Source organism: Lontra canadensis, unplaced genomic scaffold (genome assembly GCF_010015895.1).
Source record: "Lontra canadensis isolate GAN:19392208 unplaced genomic scaffold, GSC_riverotter_1.0 scaffold88, whole genome shotgun sequence".
Taxonomy (NCBI): Eukaryota; Metazoa; Chordata; class Mammalia; order Carnivora; family Mustelidae; genus Lontra; species Lontra canadensis.
This window is the reverse complement of record NW_022631082.1, coordinates 6,819,508-6,844,855: the sequence shown is the minus strand read 5'-3', so window position 1 is coordinate 6,844,855 and position 25,348 is coordinate 6,819,508. Positions and strand designations below refer to the sequence as shown.

General features: G+C 60.4%; 1 protein-coding gene across 8 annotated transcripts in view; it reads right to left on the bottom strand.

Annotated features, from left to right (window-relative positions):
* Nucleotides 1-25,348, bottom strand: part of NFIX (nuclear factor I X) — a 93,635-nt gene that overhangs the window by 11,068 nt on the left and 57,219 nt on the right. For 6 of the 8 annotated variants that reach the window (XM_032884166.1, XM_032884167.1, XM_032884161.1 and 3 more), the window contains 6 exons: nt 8,530-8,592; nt 8,094-8,168; nt 7,625-7,745; nt 6,403-6,539; nt 3,480-3,602; nt 1,171-1,346 (listed from right to left, as the gene is read on the bottom strand). In XM_032884166.1, coding sequence (XP_032740057.1) covers nt 1,171-1,346; nt 3,480-3,602; nt 6,403-6,539; nt 7,625-7,745; nt 8,094-8,168; nt 8,530-8,592 — 695 coding nt within the window. The remainder of the gene's footprint in view (nt 1-1,170; nt 1,347-3,479; nt 3,603-6,402; nt 6,540-7,624; nt 7,746-8,093; nt 8,169-8,529; nt 8,593-25,348) is intronic. The other 2 variants (XM_032884162.1, XM_032884165.1) reach the window with 1 other exon arrangement.

The window sequence follows — 25,348 nt, the reverse complement described above, 5'->3', positions numbered from 1 at the left end:
GCCCATTCTGTACAGGCCGCCCTGAGGCAGCACTGGGCTGTGTGGCCAAGGGCCGCCCACAGCTCTCCCTGGGCCACCTCTGGCACGGGGTTCCGAACGCCTCTCCCCACCACGGACCTTTGAGCGACCTCCCCCCGACTTCTCACAACGGGTTTCCAGGCTGGACCAGCTGCGGAAAGAGGGACTGGACCTTCTCACAGCGCCATGTGCTGCTGGGACTCTAGAACCTTCCCAGAGGCCTAGAGACCGCCCTGTCCCAACCCGAGTGCTCTCCCAGGGACTAAGAGAGGAGCACTGTCCCACTGAAGGGTCACCTCTGGCCCACCACTGTCTGGGATAAGCCCTTTGCTGAGTGGCCTATGTTTCTGCTCATCAGGGCCTGGGCCCTAGGGCTTGCTGACAGAGAAGGGCAGTGGGGCAGCAGAACTCCATGGGCAACCAGCATCTCTCCTAGGCTGAGGAGCAGAAGGGCTTCCCTCCAGAACAAAAACAGACCTGGGAACCTCTTGCTAAGAGTTCTGCCAACGGGAGACTCCATGACAGCTCGAGGGGAAAGAGGGAGGGCCTTTGCTCTACCCAGGGCTTCTCACCAGGGAATGGTGATGCCCCCAGGGCACACTGAACTCTGGAAGTATCCTTGGTGATCAGGACTGGGAGTGATGGTGCAGCTGCCATTGAGTGGGTGGGCCGCGGATGCTGCCTATTACCGCACAGTGCCCAGGACGGCCCCGCAGAACAGAGAATGGACAGCCCAGATGTCAATAGTGCCAAGGCGAGGAACTCTCGGTCTAGCACCTACACACTCCTTATAGCCCTGAGGTTTTAAGAGGGGTGCTACGAGGTCAGGGCCCAGGCTGGGTTGGATAGATCACGGACACACCCTTACGGGGGAACAGAGACTGAGGGGAGGGCAAGGAGCCCAAGCAAGAGCAAGGCGGGCCCGGCCACTGCCCTCGTCCCCAACTCTGGACGGTGACAGACAGGCCCTGACATTACACATGGACCCCTACCCCCAGATCCAGAAGATGGAGGTGTTTGGCACTACCGGCCCTCTGCTGCCCCAGCCCTAGGAGGGCTCCTGGCTTTTGGACCCTCTCCCTGTGAGCCCCGAGACAGACGGACAGATGCAGAGATGAGCTGTGGCAGGGCTCCGGGGGCCTGTGGACTCACCTGTCCGGTGGCCTGGCCCGAGCCGTCCGAGCACACGAACTGCACAAACTCCTTCAGCGAGTCCTGCCCGTGGTGGTGGTGGTAGCGGATCGTCGGGTGCGTGAAATACGGGCTCGACTGCTGGATGATGGACGTGGAGGGGAAGTGCAGTGCCGACGCCGTGGCCCGGGGGCTCCCTGCACGCATGTGGGCAGGAAGAAGAGGGCGTCAGGGCTTAGGAGGCAGAAGGGGGCGCAATGGAAGATGGGGTTGGTTGGGGGGGGGATGCTGGTCAGACAGAGCCCTGAGGAGCCAGAGGAAAAGGGAGAATGGGGTTAAGATCAAGGCCAGGACCACGGTGAGGAGAGTGAGGCACCGGCCTCTGGTGAGAAAGTTAAGGCAGCACCAGATAATTCGACAATCAATAATCGACAATTGAGGTAAGCAATGTCTTAACACAGTACTTTCACAAGCGGGACCAGGGGAGCACCCGGATGGCTCAGTCAGTGAAGCATCAGACTCTTGATTTCGGCTCAGGTCATGACCTCAGGGTCGTGATCTCAGGGTTGTGACCCTGAGCCCCACGCCTGGCGCTGCACTCAGCAGGGAGTCAGCTGGAGATTGTCTCTCTCCCTTGGCCCCTTCCCGCCAAACTAAGTAAATAAAATTTTTTTTTTTTACTACTTTTTTAAAATAAAAAGTCAAATTGGCAAACCAGGGCTGGTCAGCCAGCTGCTGGTCTTTGTAATCAAGTCTGATTACGGCAAGGCTGGGCAAGTGCAAGGCCAGCCCCATCTTTTGTTTAAAATGCTGATAGCTATTCCTCGCATGTTTGCAACCGTTTCAATTATTACATTAAATATTATTTATCTTGATGACTAGGGTTTTGGGGCCTCCTGGGAGTCTGTCGTGGGGAGGGCCTCACCGGCTTCACCCTGGTCCAGGGCCTAGGGGTGAGTCTGGGGGAGGGACAGAAGGGACCAAGGGGTCCCAGGCTCTGGCTGGAGACAGGGCCCCGGCCCCTTTCCTGTGCAGGACGAGCCCTTGAAACACATACACCCGCTCCTGCACGCACAGGACCGTGGCTCTGGCCGCTGCCGCCCAGGCCACGTTCCCGTGCGTTCAGCCCCGCGGTCCTTGCACACGCATCCTCCCCACACACAGCTCGCACCCCGGCGCCGGCCCCAGCTCTTCCCTGGGCCGAGTCCTCCCCCTCCAGTCTGTTTCCAATCAGCTCGCTCTTGCTCTCAGTTTCATTAGGGGGCTGAGGAAACTTGGCTTCTCTCTGGAGTTCATAAAAGCTGAGCAGAGCTGGGCCTGCTGCCCTCCTGCTGCCTGTGCAGAGAGGGCCTGGGGTCCCCGCCCCCACCTTGTAGCCACCACACCCTGCCCCAGCGCAGGCTGCCTCTGGGCTCTCAGCCAGGAGGCCCCGAGGAGGAAGCCGGGAGGGTAAACCTCACTCTTCTCTGTGTCCTACAGACAAGCCCACAAGACAGCAGGCAGGCAGAGAAAAAGTCCAGGCCTCTTTCTGCCAGAAGGGTACCAGGGGAGGGAAAAAGCAAATGAGGGAATGGGGAGGCTGAGGACTCAGCTCCTACAACTTCCTGCCGGATGCTGTCCTCTCAGGAACGCTGAGATGTACCCCCCACCCTGCCCCCACCAAGCACCCGCTCCCGAGACCAAAGCAAGAGAGCCCACCAAGGCGGTGGGCTTGCTCCTCTCCCTGGAGAAGAACCCAGGTGCTACCAGCCCCTGGGCCTAGCCCTTCACTTTTGGCAAAGGGCAGGGAAGGCCTGAGAAGGGAGCCTGGGCTCCCTTGAGTGCTCTTGTCAGTCTGTGCCCCACAGGGACCAACCCCGGTGCTGGGAAATCAGACCCCAGGCTCAGCGAGGAGCTAGGAGGGAAGAGGTGAAAGGAGGACAGAAGGAGAAGCCTTGTGCTTTCCCGCCCACCACTGGCAGGAGGCAAGGAGAGGGGGCAGGAGTGGATCTGAGGCCTCTGTCACTGAAGGCAGGTCGGGGAGGGCCTTGAGACAGGCCCATGCTGCACAGCACACACAGGCGTGCGCGCAAGCACACACACATGCACCCATGCACAGACGTGCACATGGGGAGTGAGAAGCCAGTGGGAGGCTGCTTGGGAACGAGGTGAGGAGGGGCTGCCGCAGAGGGAGGGCCCACTCCCGTGCCCACCCTCCGCTGGACTGCCGCCTACTCAGAGAGCTTGGGGCTGTCACTCGGGCTGTCACCCCAGCTCCTTCACCTGGCCAGCTGCCCCTAAGCGCTCCACCGCCTCCCCCACTGCCCCCCGCCAGGCCCCCCATTTCTCACCTGGTCTGACTCCAGCAAGCACAGGCAGCGGGTGGTGAGTGAAAGCCATGCGCGGGGAGCTGCCCTGAGAGGAGAGGGCACTGCAGAAGTCCAGCTTTCCTGACTTCTTTAGAGAAGCCGGGCCTGGGGGGAGGAATCAGCAACACAGGGCAGGTTTAGCTGGGCCGGGGTGAGAGCAAGGGAAGGTGGGAAGCCAGCAGCCAGCTCCTCTCTCCTCTGCCCCCTCCCGGCTATCCCTTCCCCCACACACCCCCTTCCTGCCTCCTTTGCCACATTCTGGCTCTGGTGTGCCGCCTGGCCAGCTACAGGTGCTCTGACTGGAGAGCAAAACGAGACCCTTGGGTGCGCAGGATAGGAGACGAGCAAGAGGGCCCGTCTTGCTCCCTGATGAGCAGATAATGAGCTTGTAGGGCACAGGATGAAAAGGTGGGATGCGGGGACAGGGAGCGGGGAAGGTGTGCAGGAGGAGCCCCAGGGAGCCAGCTTCAGAGTGAGGGGTGACCCAGAAGAGCAATGGGCTGGGGTCTGCTCTGTGGGGCCCTGGACTGGGGGAGGCTCTGGTAGGAAGAAGCCACAGCCCTTGGGAGGGACTGCAAGGGTGACACAGCCCCGACGAGAGAGCAGGAGGACCTGAAGGGACCAGAGGACCTGGCTGGGCACTGAGGGCAGAGAGGGACAGGAAAGGAACCCCCTGCCAGGGGATCCAGAGGCTGGGCAGCTGCGGGATGGGTCATTTCGGGGCTTTGCTCTCCTCCTGGTGCCAGAGATGGGGTGGCATTCACTGGGACAGGGGCACAGAGTCCCCCCCGCCTTGCAGCTCTGTCTGAAGGATCCTGATGCTGCCAACAGAGTCATCTCTGCACCCCGAGAGCATGATGTCCCATGGAGGCTCTGACACAGCAGGGGCCCTGGGCCAGGTCCTCCAGGGGAGCTTGTCCCCTGTCCTAGGCTGAGGCTGGAGGGCTCAGATGGAGTGGAGCGGATGTGCGGAGCTGCTGTCTTTCAGGCACAGACTCTGTCTGAGTGGGAGTCGGGGGGACTGCAGTCTTAACCGCGGAGGGAAGAGGTGGGGGAAGGGCGAACTCCCAGCCGCCAGCAGAGGTGTTATCTGGCAGCAGCTGTGTGCCACCTGATAGCTGGCACGGTGAGGGGGTGGGGAGCACTCCCACCAGCTGTGCACAGCTGTCCCCGTGGCCGCACAGCGCCTCCCCAGCTGTTCCCTGTCCTGCAGCTGGGCTGCTTAATTGGCGATTTGTCGCAGCACGGGGAAACAACACCGCGGGGGTGGGGGGTGGAGGAAAAGAGGGGAAAGCAAGGGAGCTGGGGATGCTGCAGGAGGATGTTGGGGGCCTGCGTGGCAGGACAGCTGGAAGGAGCAGAAATGGCAGGCACCGGAGCAGACGGCTGAGAAAAAAGAGTGGGAGCCAGAGGGGGACAGCTCCTTGGGCACCAGTCAGGGCAGAGGGACGGGGAAGCTGAGCCCCAGGAGGCAGCTACAGATGCAGCTCTCAAGGCACTTGAGTCCTCCAGAGACAGTCACTTAACTGAGGCCCTGGCTGTGGAGTCTTCAAGGCCTTTTCAACCCCATCTCTCTCTCCCAGAGAGGTATCTGGGCTGTGTCGACCCAGCTCCCTGCTTGCCACACAAAGCCCTGTGAGAGGCACCCAGAGACTGCCCGGAGAGCTGTTGCACAAAGGTGAGCTTTGCTCTTGGTCCACTCCCTCGGCCCAAAGTCTGGAGATGAGCTCTCCTCTGCTCGTCCCAGGGAGCTGAGAGCGGGTCCCTTGGACCACAGCAAAGCAGAAGCCCCCCCCCCCCCCCCCCCCCCCCCCCCCGCCCTGCTTTTCCCGAGCCCCTGCCTGGCCCATTTGCTTGGCCCATCTCTGTAGATGCACATCTGGAAAACACCAGGCAAAGCGACAGCAAGTCAGGCCTTCCTCTTCCTGCTTCCAGAGCAGAGCTCCCGTCTCCAGGCCCGACCAGAGCGTACAAGCCCTGTGTACAAGCCCTGCACACGGGGCTGCGCTCCCCAGTGCCGCGACTCACACCTCGGGGACACACGCAGGTTGTACTAGCCGTGTGCCCGGCCGGAGTAGCCCACGGCCAGCCTCTTCATGCGTGTATCGGGCATGCACACACACAAGCAGGAGCACACACGCGCACTCTCCCTCCTTCCCATCCGGGTTCTCTGGGTCTGCTCAGGCCTCCGGTCAAGACTGGAAGTGAAGGTGTGTGGGTTCACGGAGAAAGGGGCAGCTGGAGAGTACTGGGAGGACTGACCCAGCTTCCCTTAGAACTTTTGCCCTTCCCTAGCTTTCCCGCTTGATTGGACAATGATTTGGTCATCCTTTCCTAGACTCTGCTCCTCTCTGTGATTCCAGGGCCTTCAAAAGAGTAGTTCTATTTGCCTCTCCCCCACGCCAGAGGAAATTCAGCAACATCCGGGGACGTTTTTGATCATTATACTTTGGGGAGGGGTGGGGACTTGCTGCTGGCACGTGGCCGGAGGCCAGGGCTGGTGCTCAGCGCCCTCCAGTGCACAGGACGGCCCCACCTCAGAAAATGATGTGGCCCCACATGTCCATGGTGCCCAGACTGAGAAACTGCTTCACACCAGGGGACCACAGAGCTGGGTGACCTCTCTAGAGAAACGGCAAGAGAAGGACGTCACGAGAGCTCGGGGCCTGGGGCCTCTGCTCTCCTTCCATCACACCCATGGCCCTGCTGCCCATGTAGGGACAGCCCAGCTCCTCGCCTCCACCCCCTCCTTCGGACTGGTCTGCCCTCCTCTGGAAGGTCAGGAGGCAAGAAGACAGGTAGCGCCACCACAGCAGGGGAACCGGAGGGAGGCTTGCCCCATAAGCTGAGCAGGAAGAAGAGGCTCCCGCTGCCCTGCGCTGCGCCGGCCCTGCAACGCCCATACCTGCGTCCACATCGTTGGGCCAGCCACTGGACTGGCTGCTGCCGGCTGCTGGGGAGCGGCCTGTACCAGGATAGAAGACATCATCGACAGGGCTCTCCATCTCACTGTCATCGATGGACTTGGGGCGCTTGGTGGTGCTGGAGAAGAGGAGAGGGATCAGGTAGGCCAAGGGAAGACTGAGCTACAGCTACTTGAGCCGAGGTTCCCTGGCACTCACTTCGTGCCCACCCCGAGACCAGACCGGTCCTGGGAGTCCCTCGGGGCCCAGCCCACCTGCTCCTCCTCCTTAAGCCCCTTCTCAGTCCATGACACCCTCATCCACTGAGCTGCTCAGGTCAAAGAGGGGGCAAAAGCCTCCTCCCTTGCTTCCCTGGCCCCGCCTTCTATTTCCCATCAACCCGCAGGGCCAGGGCGAGTTGAAAGGCACTTGCCAGGCACAAAAATCCCAAAGGGGCGCTACAAAATTCAGACATCAAGATGTTAGGTTATTTTATATGAAGACAGTACTACTACGAAGCTACCATAGTATTACGGCATAATATTCTAACAAATTAAAGTGAATGCCAAAAACCTCACAATGAACCGGAAGTCCAAGTTTTTTTTTTTTTTTTAAAGCACAGGATCCCTTCCTGCCCTGAACAACTAGCCCTGACAAAGGCTGAATGTATCCACCCCCAACACCTCTTAGCTCCGTCCTCCCCCTCACGCCTCTCCCCCACCCAGCTGAGGCCCCCTCCGCTCCAACCTCTAACTGCCCACACATGCTGTTGCAAGGGGCACTTTCTGGAACCCATATCCCCCGCATCTCCTGCTTCAAACCCCTCGGTGAGTTTTAAGTTTAAACATTTTCTAGAGCCCTCTTTGGGGGGGGGGTCCCACCTGGCTGTCCACCCTTGGCTGGGATGGGGGCTGCTCTACTTGGAGCCTCCATCCCAGGCCTGTCTGGGCTCGAATGTCATTTCCCCAAGAGAGAGGCCTTCTCAGATCCCCACTGGGAGTGCCCTCCCGTGCCCTGTTTAGGCACCAAATGGCCAGCGACAGCACGAAGCAGGAAGCTCAGGAGGTTGGTAGAGGTCGGTAGCGTGGCGGGCCGTGGAGCTCTGGAGCCCACGCCCTCAACAAGGGGTGACCTTCTAAGGCTCCCAGGCCTTGGAGGTGTTGCTGGCGGCAGCACCTGAGATGGCCTGGGGCTGAGGAGGGAGGGGCAGGGTGCTGGGCTCACCTGGTGGAAGGAGGGGAGGTGATGGACCGCCGCCCCAGGGTCACCTGGTTTATGTTGTAGTAGCTGGGACTCTCCAGGTCTGCCAGTGAGAAGTTGGGCCCTGATGCTGTCGCAACAGGAGCTGGGAAAAGGCAAGAAGGTGATAAGGTTTGAGGTGTGGAAGGCCCAATGGACCCTTGTTTTATCATCCTAAGCAACTCCCCAGAAGCCTCCTCCTGGCTGGGGCGTCTTTGCGCAAGAGCCCTTGGTGGTGATTTTTCTCCTCCGAAGCAGTGGGGACTACAGACTGGGCTCTCCAGGTGCCTCCGCTCCACCCGGCCCAGTACCAACGGGCAGAGCATCCCAGGAAACCCTGTCTGCCCCTCGGCCAAGACCCCTCCAGTGGGGGGCCACACGGGGCCCGCGTCCCACCTCCTTACACCCCCAGTCTGCTGAGCTTGGCCCTGGCTGGAAGAAAGAACTCACTTACTCTGTGATACTCTCACCAGCTCTGTCACATTCCAGACCCCGGAAGTCACAAAACAGTCCTGGAAACTTAAGTGCCCTGAAGAGGGGAAAGGACAAGTGAGTGAGTCAGGCAAGGCTGGGTGGGGGGCTGCCTGCCCGTTTCCCTGAAGCTCTCCACACTCATACTTTGACTCCCTCCCCTCCAAGCCTTGCATTCCAGACCCAGGCTGGCCCTCAGGGGCCCTCATGTCTACACAGAAGGGTGAGTAGGCTTCAGGTGAGCTCCCGCCCTTGGGGCATCAGCTGAAGTTCAGCTAAGGATTGGCTGAGTAAAGGGGAAGAAATGGAGGAGAGGGGATGCCTGTTTGGCCAGGGGGAAGGAGGGCAGATAGGGGCAGGGCAAGCCACAGAGGCTAGACATGGGCCCACTGGAGCGGGGTCGGGGGGGGGGCACTGACCGTTGGGCAGTGGTTTGATGTCCGCATCTCCTTGCTGGTTTGAACTATCTGATTGTCCGGATTCTGCAGGAGACACAAAGGGGAGAAGGGGTCAAGATCAAAGTGCCCCCGCCACACCATCCAAGCAGCTGCCCCTCCAGCCCTGTAAACACCTTCACAGCACCCTCTCCTCGGAGGGAAGCAGCTTAGGGACACCTGAAGAGAGAAGGAAGGAAGTCCTATGGACACCGGAGCCAGCTCCTTCTCGGTGGCAGGGTGTCCTGGGCACTGCGGGGAGGTTGGCCGCAACCCGGGCCTCCACACACCAGATCCCAGTAGCGCCCCAGTGTGACAGCCAGCACGGGCTGTGGACACTGCCCCATGTGCCTGGCGGCAGAGTCGGCCCCGGGAGAGAGTAGCAGCGGCTGAGGACCAGGGCGAGGACGATACCCATGAGAGAAGCCAGCGATCACCTCTTTGCACAGCTGGGATGAACCCAAGGGTCCCCCATCCTCCACTCGGCTCCAGCTCCCAGGGGAGCAGCCCCTTCCTTCTCTCACTTCATTAATTACAGCCATTCCTACACCTCACCTTTATGCGCACAGGCAGTGCCTGGCAACCCCGAGGGGGGAGGTCTGCCCTGACGCTGTCGCCCGCTCTGTGCCAGCCTGTCTGGGCTGTCTCATGCCCCAGTGCCACAGCTGCTCAGAGGGAGCCCCGAGACAAGGGCCCATTGTGCGGCGGGAGCTCACAGAGGGCTGGGGCAGGGTGGAGTGTGTGTGTGAATATTTTGCGGAGCTTGGGAAAGCCCCCCCACCCCCGCCCCCCAGGTCCTCAAAGCTTTGTGTGCCAGGGGCACAATGGGGACCTCCAGAATGCCTGCCCAGGCACGACAGCTGGCGAGAGGGTGGCAGAGGGGGGCCAGGGCAGGTTGGGGGGCAGGAGAAAGGCGAGGCATTTGGTAAAGAATCGGCCGCTCAAGGGGAAAACATGGGGGTGCCATCAGAACACCGCACCCTGGTATCGGCCCAAGGCTCTGCCCAGCTCTCTGACCCGGCCTCCTGGGCCTCACCCACCACCCCACGGTCAGCCTGCCGGCCTGAGAGTCCCCCCACCTCAGTGGCCTCACAGCCAAGATGCTCACACTTGGGGGGTGACCAACAAGGAAGTTCCTGAAGAACAAGGCCTAGGCCCAAGAGACTGCAGCAAGGTGGCCTGTGGTCGCTCGGCCACTCGGGAGGAAGGGAAGAGTGATGGCTGAGGGGGGCTGGTAAGAAGAACAGCGTCCCCCTGGGAGCAAAGGCCCAGGCTTGGCTCAGGCCAAGTTCTTGTCCGCCTGCCTCAATGTGACCAGTGGGAAAGGACAGGTTGCCTACAACAGGACAGTTTCAGTCCCCACTTGCCCCATTCTTTACCTTGTTCAGTTTTTTTAAGTCCCCCCACCAAAAAAAAATCTCGTGATAAATCGAGAAAACAGAAGTCTATAAGGAAAATGTTAATGAGGGCCCCTCACCCCCTCCAATTTGGGGCACATCCTGCCACACCGCCCTTTGTGCTCACGCCTGTGGTGTGTTTAGGGATGGGGAATCCTACCCCAGGCCACGTCTTTGCTCGTGGCACTCTCCACTCTGGAGAGAATCTATAGGACCTCCTCCCAGGCTCCCAGGAGGGCACCCTCTCTGTGCCACAGTGTCTTGTGGGTATCAATTTTGTCTTTCTCTCCTCCTGGCCTCTTTCTGGCTCTCTAGGTCTGATTCAACTCCCCTGCCAGCCCAGAAAGACTCAGGTGAGGGGCTGAGGGTGTGCGCGGTCCATTCCAGAACATCCCTAGACTGGGGGTGCCGCGAGCCTGCTTCATCTCCCAGGAGCCACTTTGAGTGTGCCACTCAAAGCTTCCGAGGGGCAGACCCACCAGCCCAGCGCCTGCAGCCCCCTGAGGGGCACACGCTCCCCTGCGGCCCGGGGGGCGCCTGCTACTGACCCCACCCATCCTGGGACCGACTCAGTCCCCACTAGCCTTCCAGGTCCGGGTCCGTGGAGTTGGGGGAGCCAGAGGCGTCCACCCAAGGGTGTGGTCCCGGGCCCCCCTGAACGCGGCCAGGTGGAGACAGAAAGCTACGCGCATGCGCACATCCAGCCCAAGGACAGCAAGGCGAGAGAGAACCCGACAAAGAGATGGAGGTGGGCCAGCGACTACGGCAGAGACAAATGGGGCTCCAGGAGAGCGCGATAGACAGGAAATCCTTCTAAACCAGGACACTGTCCCGAAACGTTATTGCTGTTATTACTATTAGCTAGATGTAAAGGAGCAAGCGGGAGCGAGGATCCAGCGCGGGCGAGGCCCGCTGCCACGCGCCTCCAGGCGCTGCTGGCAGCCATCTTAGCCCTTGGCAGCCATCTTACGGCTGGCGGCCCAGCCAGCGTCCCCACAATGCCACCCCCGCCGGCCCCCGGCATGCTCAGCTCAGCTCCAGGACAAAAGGCAGAAACGCTGGAAATCTGGACCCAGCCAGCCCTGCAGCAGGGGCAGCTCCGGCCAGGGGCCCATCGGCCTGCTCTAGCAGCACCCCCTGCACCCTCACAGCCCGCATGCAGCAGGAGGGGAAGGGAGGGTTAAAGCAGGAGCCCTGGGGACACTATGGTCTGCTCAAAGGCAGCTGAAGCCCCTGCTGGCCAGCCCCAGGCCTGGGGCTCAACTACGAACCCTGCCCAGACAGGACAGTAAGGGACGTGATGGGGCAGACCCTTGTCCACCCGACGGGGCAGGGGGGGTGGGGGGTGCTGACAGGAGCCCATAGAGCAGCAGCAGGGCCAAAGAGCCGGGGGGCCCTGGTGGACAGGCCCCTAGGGAGGGTGAGAAGACCACCCCCCCCCCAGCCCCCAGAGCAGGGAGCCAGCAGGCTAGCTTTCTTGGGCTTTTCCAGGAGCGGTGCCTCAGCTCCAGGCCTACTCTGGACAACCCTTGGGGATCAGAAGCTGCACCCCAGGCCAGCACACCAGGGAGCGTGACACCCCAGCATCCTGACTCCTTTCCCTGTTGGGCTCCCCGGGGGAGGGGATAACCCCAGGCCTCAGGACAGACAGGAGGAAGGTCCCTTTATGACACCCCTCCCCACGCCCCGCCTCATGGCTGCTCAGCTTTTATCTGGCAGAATGGGGCTTATCAGAGCCACCAGCTGAACAAACATACAAATCCACGGTTAGTGAGAAAAAAACCCTCTGCCTGAACTCTTTATCTCCTGTTCACAGGCCCCACGCACTGCCCCCTGCCAACAGCACAGGAGGAGACCTGACTGCTGCACAGCGGGCGCTCCTCTCTGCGCTGCCCCCCTTCTCCCCTTGCCTCGGACCCAGAGCGGAGCGGCTCTCCCCTGGCAGTCCCAGCCGGGCGGGTTTGCATGAGTGAGCTGCTGCCACGTGGGAGCCCCCCTCCAGTGTCTGCTTTCTCGCCAGGGATAATGGGCCAGCTGGTGGCCTGTGGGCCAGTGGAGGGGCAGGGACAGTGTTGGCTAGCACAAGGCAGACAGGTGCCCAGCTCCATCTTTTATCCTCCCCCCAAACCCTCCCCCGGTCCACGCCCCCGAGGCTGTCACTCTGATTCCCCAGCCTTCCAGGGCCACATCCCCTAGGAGCCTCTGCCTGGCTGCCAGAGCGGTGGGGCCCCTAAGTACACACCCCCGGTTTGGGGCCACCCTAAGGTCAGCAAAGCAGCCCTAAGCCCCCTGCCTGCACCTCTCATCAGAGACCCCTGGTGCCTTCACGCCCTAGCGACTGGAGATGGGAAGCAGCCGCCAGGGGCACCGCTGTGGCCCGGACACAACTCAACCTTTCCCTCTATCCTGGCCCAGAGGACCAGAGGGCATCATCTCTGGTTTTAAGCTTCCTCGCATGAGGCCCATCGAATATAGCCTCCTGAAAACAGTCCAGGCCTGTGTCCTATGCCTGGGCTTGATGCCCTGTGCAGACCGGCATCAGGGTCCCTGAGCCCAGGCCAGGTTTGGGGTTGGAGAGAATCTCAGAGCCCACAGCTTATTCTCCACCCACGGAAGCATGCTCAGCTGACTGCCCTCTGCGTGGGACCTGCGCTACTCATGGGATCCACACCTCAAAGGCAGAGGCCACCTGCCCAAAGTGCCCGAGGGCCCTGGCCACTGTGGAGGCTTCCGGAAGCGGGGACTACGCAGGGGGCAGGTAATGGATCTGGACTCTGTCTCAGCATGGCTCCTGGGTCTGGGGCTACTCTCTGTTCATCTGCACACGTGTCCTCAGTCAGCCCCCTCGCATCGATGGCCTGTGGCCTTCTGCGGTACCCAGACCCAGGTCAAGCTCAGCCAACAGCTGGCAGGTGGGCCCCCCTTCCTTAGGTCCCTCCACAGCCCTGGAACAGCCACAAGGCCCCCCCCACCCAGGACTGCCTTTCTCTGAGCACCAGCTCTGCCTTCTCTGCCCTCGAAGGCCCCCTCCTTGCTTTTCGGAGCTCTTCACCTGTTCCTCTGGAATCCCACTTCTGGTCTCATTTTTCTCTCGGCTCCACACTCCTCTCTCTGTCCTTCCTTCTCCTTCACGTTCCCTTTCTCCAACTTTCTTTCCTCTCCCAACCTTGCCTGTTTCTGTGTGTGTGTGTGTGTGTGTGTGTGTGAGTGTGTGTGCGCGCGCGTGTCCCCAGAAGGGCTCTGCCCCTTCGTGGGAGCCCTGGAGGGGAAGCTGCAGCAGCCAGCAGGGGCCCAGTGTTGCACACGAACCCCGACTAACGGCATGTTATATATGTGTACGTGTGTTTCCAGTCACAGACAGACGGGCAGATATTTACAGCTCCCGTTAGGTGAAGGAGGAATTCCTGCTTGCCGCCAGGAACGCTCTGCCTCGGCTCCCACCCGAAACGAGCTCCCTCTGTGAAAGGGGCCACATGGAACTTGCTGGCCGGCTGCCTCCACGCACATCACTGACAGAGTGAGCACTCAGGTGGCCAAGAGGAGGGAAAGACCCAGCTCAACCACACCCACACGTGCACACACTCAGGCAAGCACAAACTCTCACGCACGTGCACATGCCACCAGCAATTTCCTGCCGGCCCGCCGGGGTAGGATGAGAGGAGGCACGGGGAGCTGCGGGCCCACTGTGCACAGCATGCTGGGTGCTTAGCACTGGGCCGCAGAGGAGCCCGCCTCTAGCTCTGCCGCTCCACTGACCTCTGGGTTGGAGCGGGCAGCCCCCAGAGTTCGCAGTTTGCTTGCCCTTCCCCAGGCTCTCCCAGGGGCTGAGATTCGAGAAGGCAGCCGTGTGCTCCGCTCCAGGGATGCTGTCTTCTGAAGGACTGATGCAATTCAGGAGCCGATCCTGGCCCTCCCCAGGGTGGCACTCCCCTCCCCCACCTGTCCCGCCCCGCCCCCCTTCTGTGATTCCGGAGCATCCAGGGCACTGGAAACCCAATCTCAAGGGGAGCCAGAGGCCTGGCCCGCAGCAATCAGAGCTGGAGAATGTAACTATTGTGCCTCTTGAAATCTAAGTCTGAGAATCTGAAACACCCTGAGGAGGGGAGCGGTGGACGGATTGGGGGCTAGGGAGACGGGTCACAGAGGGGTTCTCCCCATCTCTGCAAACAGGCGACTCAGGGACTGAGGAAGTCCTAGAGAGTGCAGGGCAGCCAGAGGGCGAAGAGAGGAGGGGCTGGGCCTCCACTAGGCCAGGCGTAAGGAGCTTCTAGGATCTTTCCTTCCCTTTTTCCACTCTGCAGACCACCCCCATGAGCCAACCAGTTTGTGTGTGTACACACAGACCTGGAGCCATCCTGAGGTTACCTAGAACCCCACAGGGTGGGACACAGGAGCATGACCAGGAAGCACAGCCCTGAACATATGGGCAAGGGTGCAACCAGGGACAAGATGGGCACGTGTGTCACTCCCCCATTACCTTCCATCTCCCCTTTCCTCGTTTCCCCTCCACTCACAGATCTGAAGGGGCTTGAGCCTGTGCCTTGAGTCACCTGTGCAGGGGAGGAAGGCTGAGGGCCAGGGAAGAGACTCAGTCACCCCTGCACGATCTAGACCTGCTCTGGCTGTCTGTGGTGCCTGCGCTCAAGAAGGCCATGGAAGGAGGGTAAGGCAAGGCCAACAGCACAGGTCACAGGGAACACGTGGGTGGGACCTTCCACTCTCAGTCCCTGGCCCTGGCGGCACTACCTCTCCCACCTCAACCCACATTGCCTCCACCAGCACCGCCTGTGGTCCTCTGGGAGCCAGGGCCAGATCTGTCTGCCGCAGGGCTCCCTGCCCAGCAGTGCGACCGCAGAAAGGGAGAAGGCAAGTCAGTGGGCTCCTCTGGCGCCCAGGAGACCAGCAGAAGGGGCCCCAAAGGCCAGACCCAGGCACATAACCCTAGTGCCCCCAGGGTGCTCCCGCGGTGTGAGCTGCTCAGCGTTCTCTACCCTGCACCTGACGGGAGAACTTTCCTCGGCACTACCTCCAGCCCAGGAAGAACGAGAGATGGGGTCTGGTCACTGAACCCCGGGGGAGCCAGGGGCCCAGTTGTTCATCCCCATGATACGACAGACAGTGGCCAAAATGGCGGAGAGAATGATGGTTGCACCGTGGTGCGGAGCCCAACACCCAACGGGTGGATGGAGGGAAAAAAGCCCAGTCAGCCTGTTAGGGGCCTCTCCAAGCCCGGGCCAGCAGTTAAGCAGTTAATTCCCTGCAGTGAAGCCCTGGGAGATGTGAATTGACATTCAGGCTCCTCCTGGGTCTGCCCCTTTGCAGGAGACCCAGCACTGACCCCCAGCCCCTCTGTCAGTGATCCACAGGCTCTCTGTGAACAAGCAGACCCGGGACACCTTACATCTGGGGGGGGGGGGGGTTCCAGAGGTCCCCAGGGAGAGGAAGCCCTGTCAGAGCAGAACTCCCAGCAGACAGGGAGTGGAAGTGAAGTGGCTGCTACTGAAGGAAGCAAAAGGAGGGACCTGCGGAGAGCTGGAGGGAGGCAGGAGCTCCCCACCCCAGGCCTGCCCTTGGCCTACCCAGGGAGATGTCCTTGGTCTAGATCCCATGTCCACTCCAAGGGTGGGCCTCACCCCAGCACAGAGAGGGTGAAGGGGGCACACCAAAGGCAGTGGGGGATGGAGGTGGACAGCCAGCAGTGGCGGAAAGAGGTTTCCCTTGGTTCACATCCAGACTCCAGAACCTACCAGCCCACTGACCTTGGTCAAGTTCTGAGCTGTTTCCTCCTCTGTAAAATGCAGGTGCCACCTGCCATCTAGGGCTCTTGGGCGAGGACTACATGGGAAAACAGGTGTAAGGTGCTCAGCCAGGGGCCGAGTCGTCAGTGTCACCCGTCCTTCGTCCTTCCACGTGGACCAGCATTAGCTGAAACTCCTCCTTCTCTCGCTCAGCTCAAAGGCTGCCTCAGGGAAGGAATACGGCTAACCTTCAGCTCCCCCACCACAGGGGCACATTATGACACATTAAGAATGCCTTAGATTACTGGTTTTTGGTGTCTCGCCCCAGAGAATGCAGCCAGGAAGCTGATGGGCTCCCTCAGGGCCTGGCCTGGCCCATAACCATCTCCAAAGAGGGTCAGAGAGGTTTCTCTGGACATAAAAGAGCAGGATGCCTTCTACAGGTGTGTCCCTCTCCGAAGTCAGTCAGTGGTCTCAGGATGGTCACCACACTGGAAATGGTCGGGGAGAGGCAGTGAAAGGGAAGGCCAGGGGATGGGTAGGCCAACAGGGAAGGGGGAGAAAAGCTTTTGCCCCTGGACTCTGAGGGCGCTGGGCCCTGCCTCTCCTAGTCCAGTGCTAAGGATACAGAGAGCCGAGGACACCAGAAGCGTGGGTGCTGCCCCACGGGGTGGCCAGCCGCCTCTCCTGGGAGTGCCAGCTGGTACCACAGCTAGCCAGCAGCTGCAGCCACCGTTTCCAAGAGCGCCTGGGGCCGGGAGTCATGTAATAGTTGGGTCCATAAAAGTGCCCGCACCCCTAAAGCTTCTGTCCCCTCCTGCACCTGATAGAAGCTGACAGTGGAGAATGCAGAGCTGCTCCCCAACCCCTACCTGCTTTCTGTTTCCAGCACTGCCCTTTCTGACCCTTTGAGCTGCCCAAGCCAGGCCTGGCCAGACAACTACCCCCACCTCCAGCTGCTCTTAGGACTATTAATAGTGTCCCCACCTCCCAGGGTCAGGCCTCACCCTCCCCCCATCCCCTAAATACACTTGCCCTTGGTCTAATTACTTGTAAAAGGTACAGAGTCCTCCAGGCACTAACGACAACCAGGGATGAAAAGGTGGGGGGTTGGTGCAGAAGTTCTGGAGGCCACCTGAGGGACATGCCTGGAACAAGCGGGAGTTTGGGAAAAGGAGGGAAGGAATCTGTGAACCCCAGAGCAAGAGAATGACAAAAAGACAAAATTAAAACCAAGAGAGAGGGAGGGACCAAGATAGAACATCAGAACCAGAGTGAAGTGGTTCAAAGCAAGAGAGTGCAAAAGAGAGAAGAGAAGTAGAAGGTTCCAAGAGGGAGGAAGAAAGGGAAGAAAGTGGAGAAAGAAAGGAAGACAAAGGAGAAAGTGACTGCTTAACAAACAAACAAAAGGAACACAAGGGGAGAAAACATTCCTAAGAACACTCAGCCGGCTGCCAGCACCTGATGGGGGACTCAGCGGGGTGAGGGTCTACAGTGGCCCCAAGCCAAGGAGCCTCTACCCACACACCTTTGCAATGTTCCAGGGAAGGGAGATGGGGGTCAAAGGATGAGAAGAGGAGGCAGAAAAGGAACAACTGACCAGGAAAAGAAGGTGGGAGAGGATGGGGCGCCTGGGTGGCTCAGTAGGTTAAGCCTCTGCCTTCGGCTCAGGTCATGATCTCAGGGTCCTGGGATTCAGCCCCACATCGGGCTCTCTGCTCAGCGGGGAGCCTGCTTCCCCTCTCTCTCTCTCTGCCTGGCTCTCTGCTACTTGTGATCTCTGTCTGTCAAACAAATAAATAAAATCTTAAAAAAAAAAAAAAAGCCTTTTAAGAAGGTGGGAGAGGTGAGTCCCCTCAGAGAGTAGAGTCACTCCCAGCCCTGGGCGGGGGAAGGCTCCTACACAAGGAGCCTCCTTGCTAACAGGGAGAGGGTCAGACTGGCCAGAAGATGGTGGGGATGGGAGAACATCACGGCTCCCTGGGCTCCTTGCGTTCCAGGTTACCTCTCTCTTTCTGGCCATGAGCAGAGTCCTACCCCTGTCCTGTCTCCCACTGACCCTTTCCTTAGGAGAACCCAAAGGGTCTGGGGAAAGAGAACCCACCTAGGCCAGAGCAGGCCAAGGCCACCTGGCTCCCATCCTCAGGTGCTCTGGTTTCCTCAGCTCCCTAAGGGGCAGCACCTGACACCCAGGCTGGTCCCTCTAAAGGAGCCTCCTCTACCAGGGAGGCCTTCTGGGGAGACACGTACTTTGGCTCATGGAAGAGCAGCAAACACAAACACAAGCCATAATCAAAGGTCTAAGTGGAGAACTTCTGCCTGGAGGTTGGAAGCCAACCAAGCAGCCTTTCCTTTAAATCCCATCTACACTGGGAGCCTCTGGCTGGACCAGGGCTGGGGGACGGGGAGACTCTGGTTCTGGAAGGCCCAAGAGCCCCAAGGGGGGCGCCTGAGTGGCTCAGTCGTTAAGCGTCTGCCGTGGGCTCAGTTCATGATCCCGGGATCCTGGGATCGAGCCCCGCATAGGGCTCCCTCCTTGGCGGGAAGCTGACTTCTCTCCCACTCCCCCTGCTTGTGTTCCCTCTCTTGCTGTGTCTCTCTCTGTCAAATAAATAAATAAAAATCTTAAAAAAAAAAAAAAAGAGCCCCAAGGACTTGGCCACCAGGCCTCCCAGACCAGGGGTTCCCAGCTGGGAGCACCCCACCAAAGCATCAGTCCCCTGGGGTCAAGGCCTGCCAGCATTTTGTTCACTAGTGTATCCACCACACTTGTGTATCCACTACACTTGGAAGTTAAATTGGAAAGAATAATGAAACTCTAAATAGACCCTTCTAGATCCTTCTTCCAACTTCTGACCACCCAGGGGACAGAAGCACCACGTGGCTAGCACCTTCCCTTCTAAAGAAGAGAACGTTTTTCCTGCAGGTCCATCCTCAACATTCAACACCCAAGGAATTGATGTGGAAACCTCAGTACCACTAATTCTCCTGCAAAGCCCAGCTGGGCCCGCGCTGCAGGACTGGTCACATGGAGCCCCACACCTGACGGCTGGACTGACCAGGAAAGGACGCAGAGTCTCCGTGTGGAGGGCAGGGAAGGGGAGCACTCTTGCAAGCTTGCTCTGCTCCCTGCCCTCCCCCACCCACAAAGACCTTATGGCAGCCACTGTCCAGAGCTACCCAGACAAGACCTGAAGAATTTGGGCCTCTGACATCGAATCTCCAACTTATAGCATGGAAAGCCCAGGCTGGGTTGAGTAACCGTGTAGGCAGGTGGCCTCCTGAGGGCATGAGATGGCTCTGCGTGTCAGAAGGAGCCTGGGATCCCAATCCTAGACCTGCTGTTTTCAGGCACCCAGTGTGTCTCCCAGGCCTCCTCTCCCTCCCTGAGCCTCACTCAGACAGCGTAAGTGAGCTGTGGGCAGGAATTTCTAGAGAAGAGCAGAGGGTAGTTTTATATGCTCTAAAGCACCAAGCACACATAAGGAAGGCATAGATGGGGCAAGGAGGCTGGCTTCCGGGACCCTATATTTCAGCTTTGCTGGGATCCTGAATAGCAGCTGAGGGTCGTCTTCCAGAAGCTTGGACCAGCACACAGTACCATGGCGGGCCACCTAGTAGGAGGCAGCTACCCAGACTCGGGGCTGGGACCGTCTAAGCTGCTGAAGAGACCAAACGATACCGACCCTCCAGGTTGGCAGGTGCTAAATACCCCAGTGACAACGCCCTGAAGGGCCAAAAGGGGCTTTTCCCCCAAGCCAAGCCACGGGGGCAGCAGGGCTCAGAGGCCGCGCCCGCACGGACCGGCGCGCTGCACTCCCGGACGCCGTAGCTAGGTGGCGCAGCTAGTTAACACTAGCTGCCCTCCGCCGGCAGCCGCGGGGCCCGGGGCGGGGGCGGCCAACCTGCGCGCGGCCCGCGGGGGGCTCCAGGGGCCGGGGTTCCCTCTGCTCGCGCACGGGGCCTAAGTAGGTAGGAGGAGGCCCCGGCCATACCCAGGCGCTCGAACCCCGGGCTGTGCTGCCCGAGGCGGCGACTCCCGTTGCTGCCGTTGCCGCTGCCAAGCACATCCCGTGATGTGATGTGAGGGCCGAGCTTCCCGTTCTCATTGATTAGGAACAGCTTGCGGTGCGGGGGCCGGATGGAAGGGGGCCGGGGAATGGGCGAGCGAGGAGCGGGGGGGCGCCGGGGGGGAGCTGCCAGGTGCATGGCTGTGCGGGTAAACCAGTGAGCTCGGGCCCACCCTGCGCGACGCCACCGCGGCTCTCTCGGGCCCTACCTGCCTCCCCCAGGCAGCGGGGCTGCCCTGGGTGTGGGTGAGTCTGCTGCCGCGTGACCCCAGGGCTGTTCCCAACACTCCCACGACGCCCCCACCTTTTGGCAGCATAGACCTGCCCCTGCACTTGATAAACGCTTGAAGAGAAAGATTTCCTTCCGCCGCCCCTCTCAAAAAGTTAAAAATGGAGACTAAAGTCAGAGATCAGGAACCAAGGAGAGGGAGAGAAATGGAGAGAAGTCAAGAAGAAGAAGAAAACAACAGCGCTCTCTGCAGTGGCGGCAGCCATCGGGCAGGCACACCCTCCCAGGCGGGTGTGGAGAAAGGCCCTTTTGTTCGGCAGGGAGGTTAGCCGAGGTGAGGCCTGCTCCCCCCACCCCCCTGACCCTGGGCCATGCAGATCGCTTCTCAGGGCTCCGGACTGGGTCTGGCGGCTTCTCTGGACCCCCAATCCTTCTCCCACTCCTGCCAGCCAGCGGAGTAGCCCAGCCGTGGGGGGTGGCGGGGGGGAGGAAGCACTGCTCCCTACCCCGGGCCTTGTCCAAACACCAGGGGTCACACATGTGGGACGCCATTGGGCTGGGTCCTCCGATGGGCCTTCTGGACGCGGCCACTCCCAGCCACCAGCGATCTGCCCAGGTGGCTCTTAAGCTGCAGGGTTGTAGGCGGACAGACTCTGCATGCAGCAGTCCCCCACAAAGTCATGGCCAGAGAGGGTGGCACATGCTAGAAGATGGCACCCCAGGAGGCACAGGCTGGCTGACCACGCCCCTCCCACCCACAGTGAGGCCCTGGGCATCTCCTGTACCCATTCTAGATACAGGACCTTTCTAACAGCCCTGGTCTCTGGGCTAGAGGTGGTTCTTGTGGAGCTTCCTCAAAGTGAGGGCTGGGCTCTGGCGCTGGGATCACCCTCAGATGAGAAGCAGGGCCTGAGCTCCTTCTGTTCCCCAAGCAGGGGCTAGAATGCGGTTGTAAAGGGGGACTGAGAGGAGGCCCACCTCCAGAGCCTGCCGAAGCAGAGGGAGCCTGGCAGCAGTGGGAGGGAAGAGACGCTGAAAAGCGTCCCCTTTGCCCCGCAGCACACCCCATCCCTGGCTCAGGTTGGGGAAGGGACCTGAGGGATGGCAGGCCCCCAAGCACTGTGTACCCTCTGCCCATTAGGGCAGGGGTGCAGGCTCCCCGGAGCCCTCCAGCCTCTCAGGCAGAGCTGGAGGGCTTTACACTCAGCCAAGAAGTGCAACCCTTTTCCAATCAGCAGCACCCTCGACCTCCCAACCCATGCATGGGCAGCAGAAAACGGAATAAGGGACTGGCCTGGCCCAGTCTGCTCCAGACAGTCCTCTGGCCTCCAATGTGGGGGATACCTATCTTTCAGGAGGCCCCAGCCTCCTACCCGCAGTACCACAAAGCAAAGCCATGAGAGCAGGGAGGAGGAGCAGTGTGTCGCTGGCCTGGCCCTTCCCAGGCCTCTGGCTTGGAAAGTGGGGGAAGGAGGGAGGGGAGAGGAGCAGCAGCAGCTGGACTCGCAGGGAGCCTGAACCATCCTGTCCAGGGCTGAAGCGGCAAGAAGCTGCAGCTCAGATACACAATGTCCTGCCAAACCCCAGTCCTTTAATTCAATTAAGCGCGGGACAGACTTCCCAGATTTTTCTGTGTGTGCGAGTGCATGTGAAAACCCTGATGCGTGTGAATCCCGGGAGCCGCGAGCATGTGTGCGCGCATGTGGATGTGTGAATCCTGATGGGAGAAGAGGAAGATGAAAGGATGCAAATGTTGCGGGGAGGATAGAGGTGGGCCGGGATGGCTCCTGGAGAGAGTGGGTATGTGTCTAAATCTTCTTGGAGGGCCGAACTCCAGACTGGGGTTCTTATCCCCTGCCCCATGGACCGCTCTGTGGTGGGGCCGGCCTGTGCGCACGGCACTGCAGCACTAAGCATCTCTGGCCTCCACCCACTAGATGCCAGTAGCATCACACCCCCTCAGTTGTGAGAACTAAAAATGTCTCCACCATTGCCAAATGTCCCCTGGGGGAAGAATCAGCCTGGTGGGACCCACCACTCTGGGGCACAAGATACAAACCAAGACTCAAGACTGACTGTATTTACTACCGGTGCCTTGCCTCACCTCGCCCCCTTTGGGCTTAAATCCCAGTCGCTTGGCTTCCCAAGTGTCTCAGGTTTGGCTCTTTTTTCCTGAGATATTCTCCCCCACTTACACATCTGGCCAGAGCGACTCAGGCTCAGCAAGGGTTTTATCAGCAGCAAGGTGCTGGAAAATGACTTAGCCCCCACCTCCAACAGGGAAAGGGAAAGCTGTCACGGCTAAAGTCAGGAGCCAAAGTCATGCCCTGGGCCAGATCTGTAGCCTGAGCTCTACAAGGCGGGGTGAGGGTGGGGTGGGGAGGAAGGCCGCAGGCAAGGTACCTTGCTTAGCCCCTGGAGGCCAACAGAAATCAATGCACAACCCTCTCACCACCCTACCCTAGCTGAGCCCTAGGTCAGGCCTAACCCAGACCAACTCCCCTTCCCTGTTCCTGGGGTCACCTGTGGCTGTCCTGGAAGGAGTGGGGAGACTCAGTTCTAGAAGCCCTTCTCCCCACAGGCCCAGGGTACTTGCCTCTCTCCCTAAGCCCTCCTGGAGCCTTGAACAGCCCCCTTCTGGGAGCAGAGCCAAAAAGATGGGAGAAGGATGTTTATAAGCTGCTAAAAGGGAAAAAGGAAAAAAGGGGGAGGTGGGGCAGAGAGGCCCAGGCCTCCAGGTAGTATAGACTGGGGAGCCAGGTGGGGAGGGAAGGGGGAGAACGCCTCCCCCAGTGAGCCAGACACCTAGCTAACCTGGCCAGGTGGTGCTCCCTGCACTGTCCTGCGGGACCACAACCCAGCATCACAGCCTCAGCTCTAAGGGGCCTCTCACCTGCCGAATGACAGTTTCCTGACTCTCTTATCCCACCCCAAGGATGCTGAGACACTACTGGTTTTAGGTCGCTTCCTCTGCTCAGCCTGAGAAAGGCAGAACCAGGGAAGGGCGCAGGGCCCTGGGGGAGCCCAGGCTGGGGGTGTGGTGAAAGGAGCCAGGCTTGGCGGGAGCTAAAGCCTAGTCCCCAGCTCGTAGGGCGCTCAGCACACAGCTAATGGGAGGCTGGCAGCGGCAAATTGTTGTTTACTTTTAATTAAGTAAACAATGTCGGCTTTCCGCCTCCTCCCCTGCCATCCCAGCCAGTAATTTGGGGGATGACAATGGGGTTGTTTCCTTCCTCCAGCCTTCTTCCCTCCCTCCAAGCACTCCTGCTCACTCCCTGCTCTGCACAGTCTTTACAACTTGCCAGAGCCGGGTGAGGCCCCACCCAGGGGGTTGGGGGGGACAGGAAGGTCCAGGGTGACCGGTGGCCTCTCTGGAGAGCAATCCCACCGTCAGGTTCACCTCAGGTGGCAAGGGCAGCTAAGCACCTGGATGTGGCCCATTCTCTCTCTGCTCCCTCCCTCCGCCACAATATTCCTCCCTAACCACCAGAATCTAGGAAACAGGAGATCCAGAGCCTCCAAGCAAAGTGGCAGCAGAGACCAGAGCCCCAGGTGAGAAAGTATTTTCCCAGGAGTGGGATGTGTCTTTCCCATAGGTAACCAGAAGGTGGGGCAGGGCAAGGGCATGCCCGAGGCTGGTTAATCCGTGGGGCTGGAACTCACTGAGCCAACTGGCAGCCGAACAGTAGGTCCCAGCTTTCCTCAGAAGCAGGGCTGGCTTCGTGGCCTTGGTTTCTGCTATTCCTGTAGGTGGTTCTCCTGAAAGGCCAGAGTGAGTAACAGAAGCAAGCTAAGCTGGCCTTTCACCGACCGGGTCCCCTAGCCTGGGGTGCAGGCACTGGGCTCCTCCTGAGCGGAGAAGCAGGCAAGAGGGGCCGGACCCTAAGTCTTCAGGAGAGGCTGGATTTCAAATTACTCCAGGTGGGCAAACTTGCACACAGGACCTCTGTGGAAACACAGCGCCCCTCACACCCTTGCTCAGTAAGCCTGTAAATGGGTCCACCTCTCTGAGAACCCCTGCAGGCGGTGGGGGCCCCACAGATTCAGCGGAACTGAGCAGAAGGGAGAGGAGAATCTCCCGGTCCCCTCTCCCACCTCTGCCTCCCAAGGATCAGGCAGCAGGGTCCGGAGCCAAGCCTGGCCCCGGAGCTCACTGGAGTCCCCCCCCACACACACACACAAAGGCAGAAGACTCTCTCCAAGGTGTTGGGGGGGGTGAGTCGTGTGCAAGCCCCGCTCCTCCCCCTGCCCCGGGCGGCTCCCCCACCTCCTTCCGAAGGGCGGGACTGCGGCCGCAGAGTTGGCTCGGCCTGGATGCAATTTCAGCCGCAGAGCAGGGCTCCCTGGCTGGAAGCAATTTTCTCATTAGGACCCCAGGCCTGCCTGCCCGTTGGTTCTCAGCCCTCACTCCCCTTCTGCGAAACCGCACCCCACAGGCCTCCCCACAGACCACTCACACGCACAGGGAGCCACACGTGTACAAGTCAGAGGGGCGATCATGGGGTCACCACAGTGGGGCCGCATGCAGGAGAGAGGTGCTGGCCCAAAGCCATGACCGTGGAGGCCCCAAGGGGTGGTCAGAGCTCCTCACCCACCTCCTAGCCTTCTACTTCAGGCCCCCAAACCCAGACAGCTGGCCCCTCCTTGCTGCCACAGGGAGAGAGGATACCAGACCCCGGACCGGGAAGGGAGGCTGGGAGACCCTGAGCCCAGTGGAGCCTCTGGGTTGGTCTCCTCGCATAACACTCCCGAGAGAGACCCGAGCACTCAGCCGGCTCCAAGGCCCTTCTTGTTCAGCTGGGCCAGCAGCAGCGAGCAGATGGGCTCTCGGGAGGCGGACCCCCTCCCCCAGCCCCGGGGCTGCTCTGACTGGAGGGTGGTCTCCGGCGAGGGAGGGGAGCCGAGGCCCTGCGAGGGGCGGCTCCTTGCTCCGCAGACACATGTGGTTGGACTTAAAAAGCTATTAGGGAGCGAGGCGCTGGCGGGAGTGCGGCCGGCCCTCGCACCAGGGAGGGGGAGGGCAGATGCCGAGGCGGTGAGCTCAGCACCTCTCGCCTCCTCCCCGGAGGGGCCCCAGGACTCCAGGAGGACTCGGGGGACCCTCACTCAGCAGGAGAGTGGGGCAAGCCCTGGGGGAGGGCAGGCAGGGCTGGGTCGTGGGGCAGATTCTGGGAAGAGCTGCTATCGGAGGACTGTAGGCCCGTGTCGGAGACCTCCGCAGGCAGGGGAGGTGTTGCGGGGCCTTGGCTGGGGCCCAGGAGGGCACAGACAGGTCCTCAGCCTGCCTTCAGCTTTCTTGGGGTGACAGCTGGCTGTAGGTCGCCTAAATAGGGTGTGTGTTTGATGGGGCTGGGGAGGGGGGATTATTAG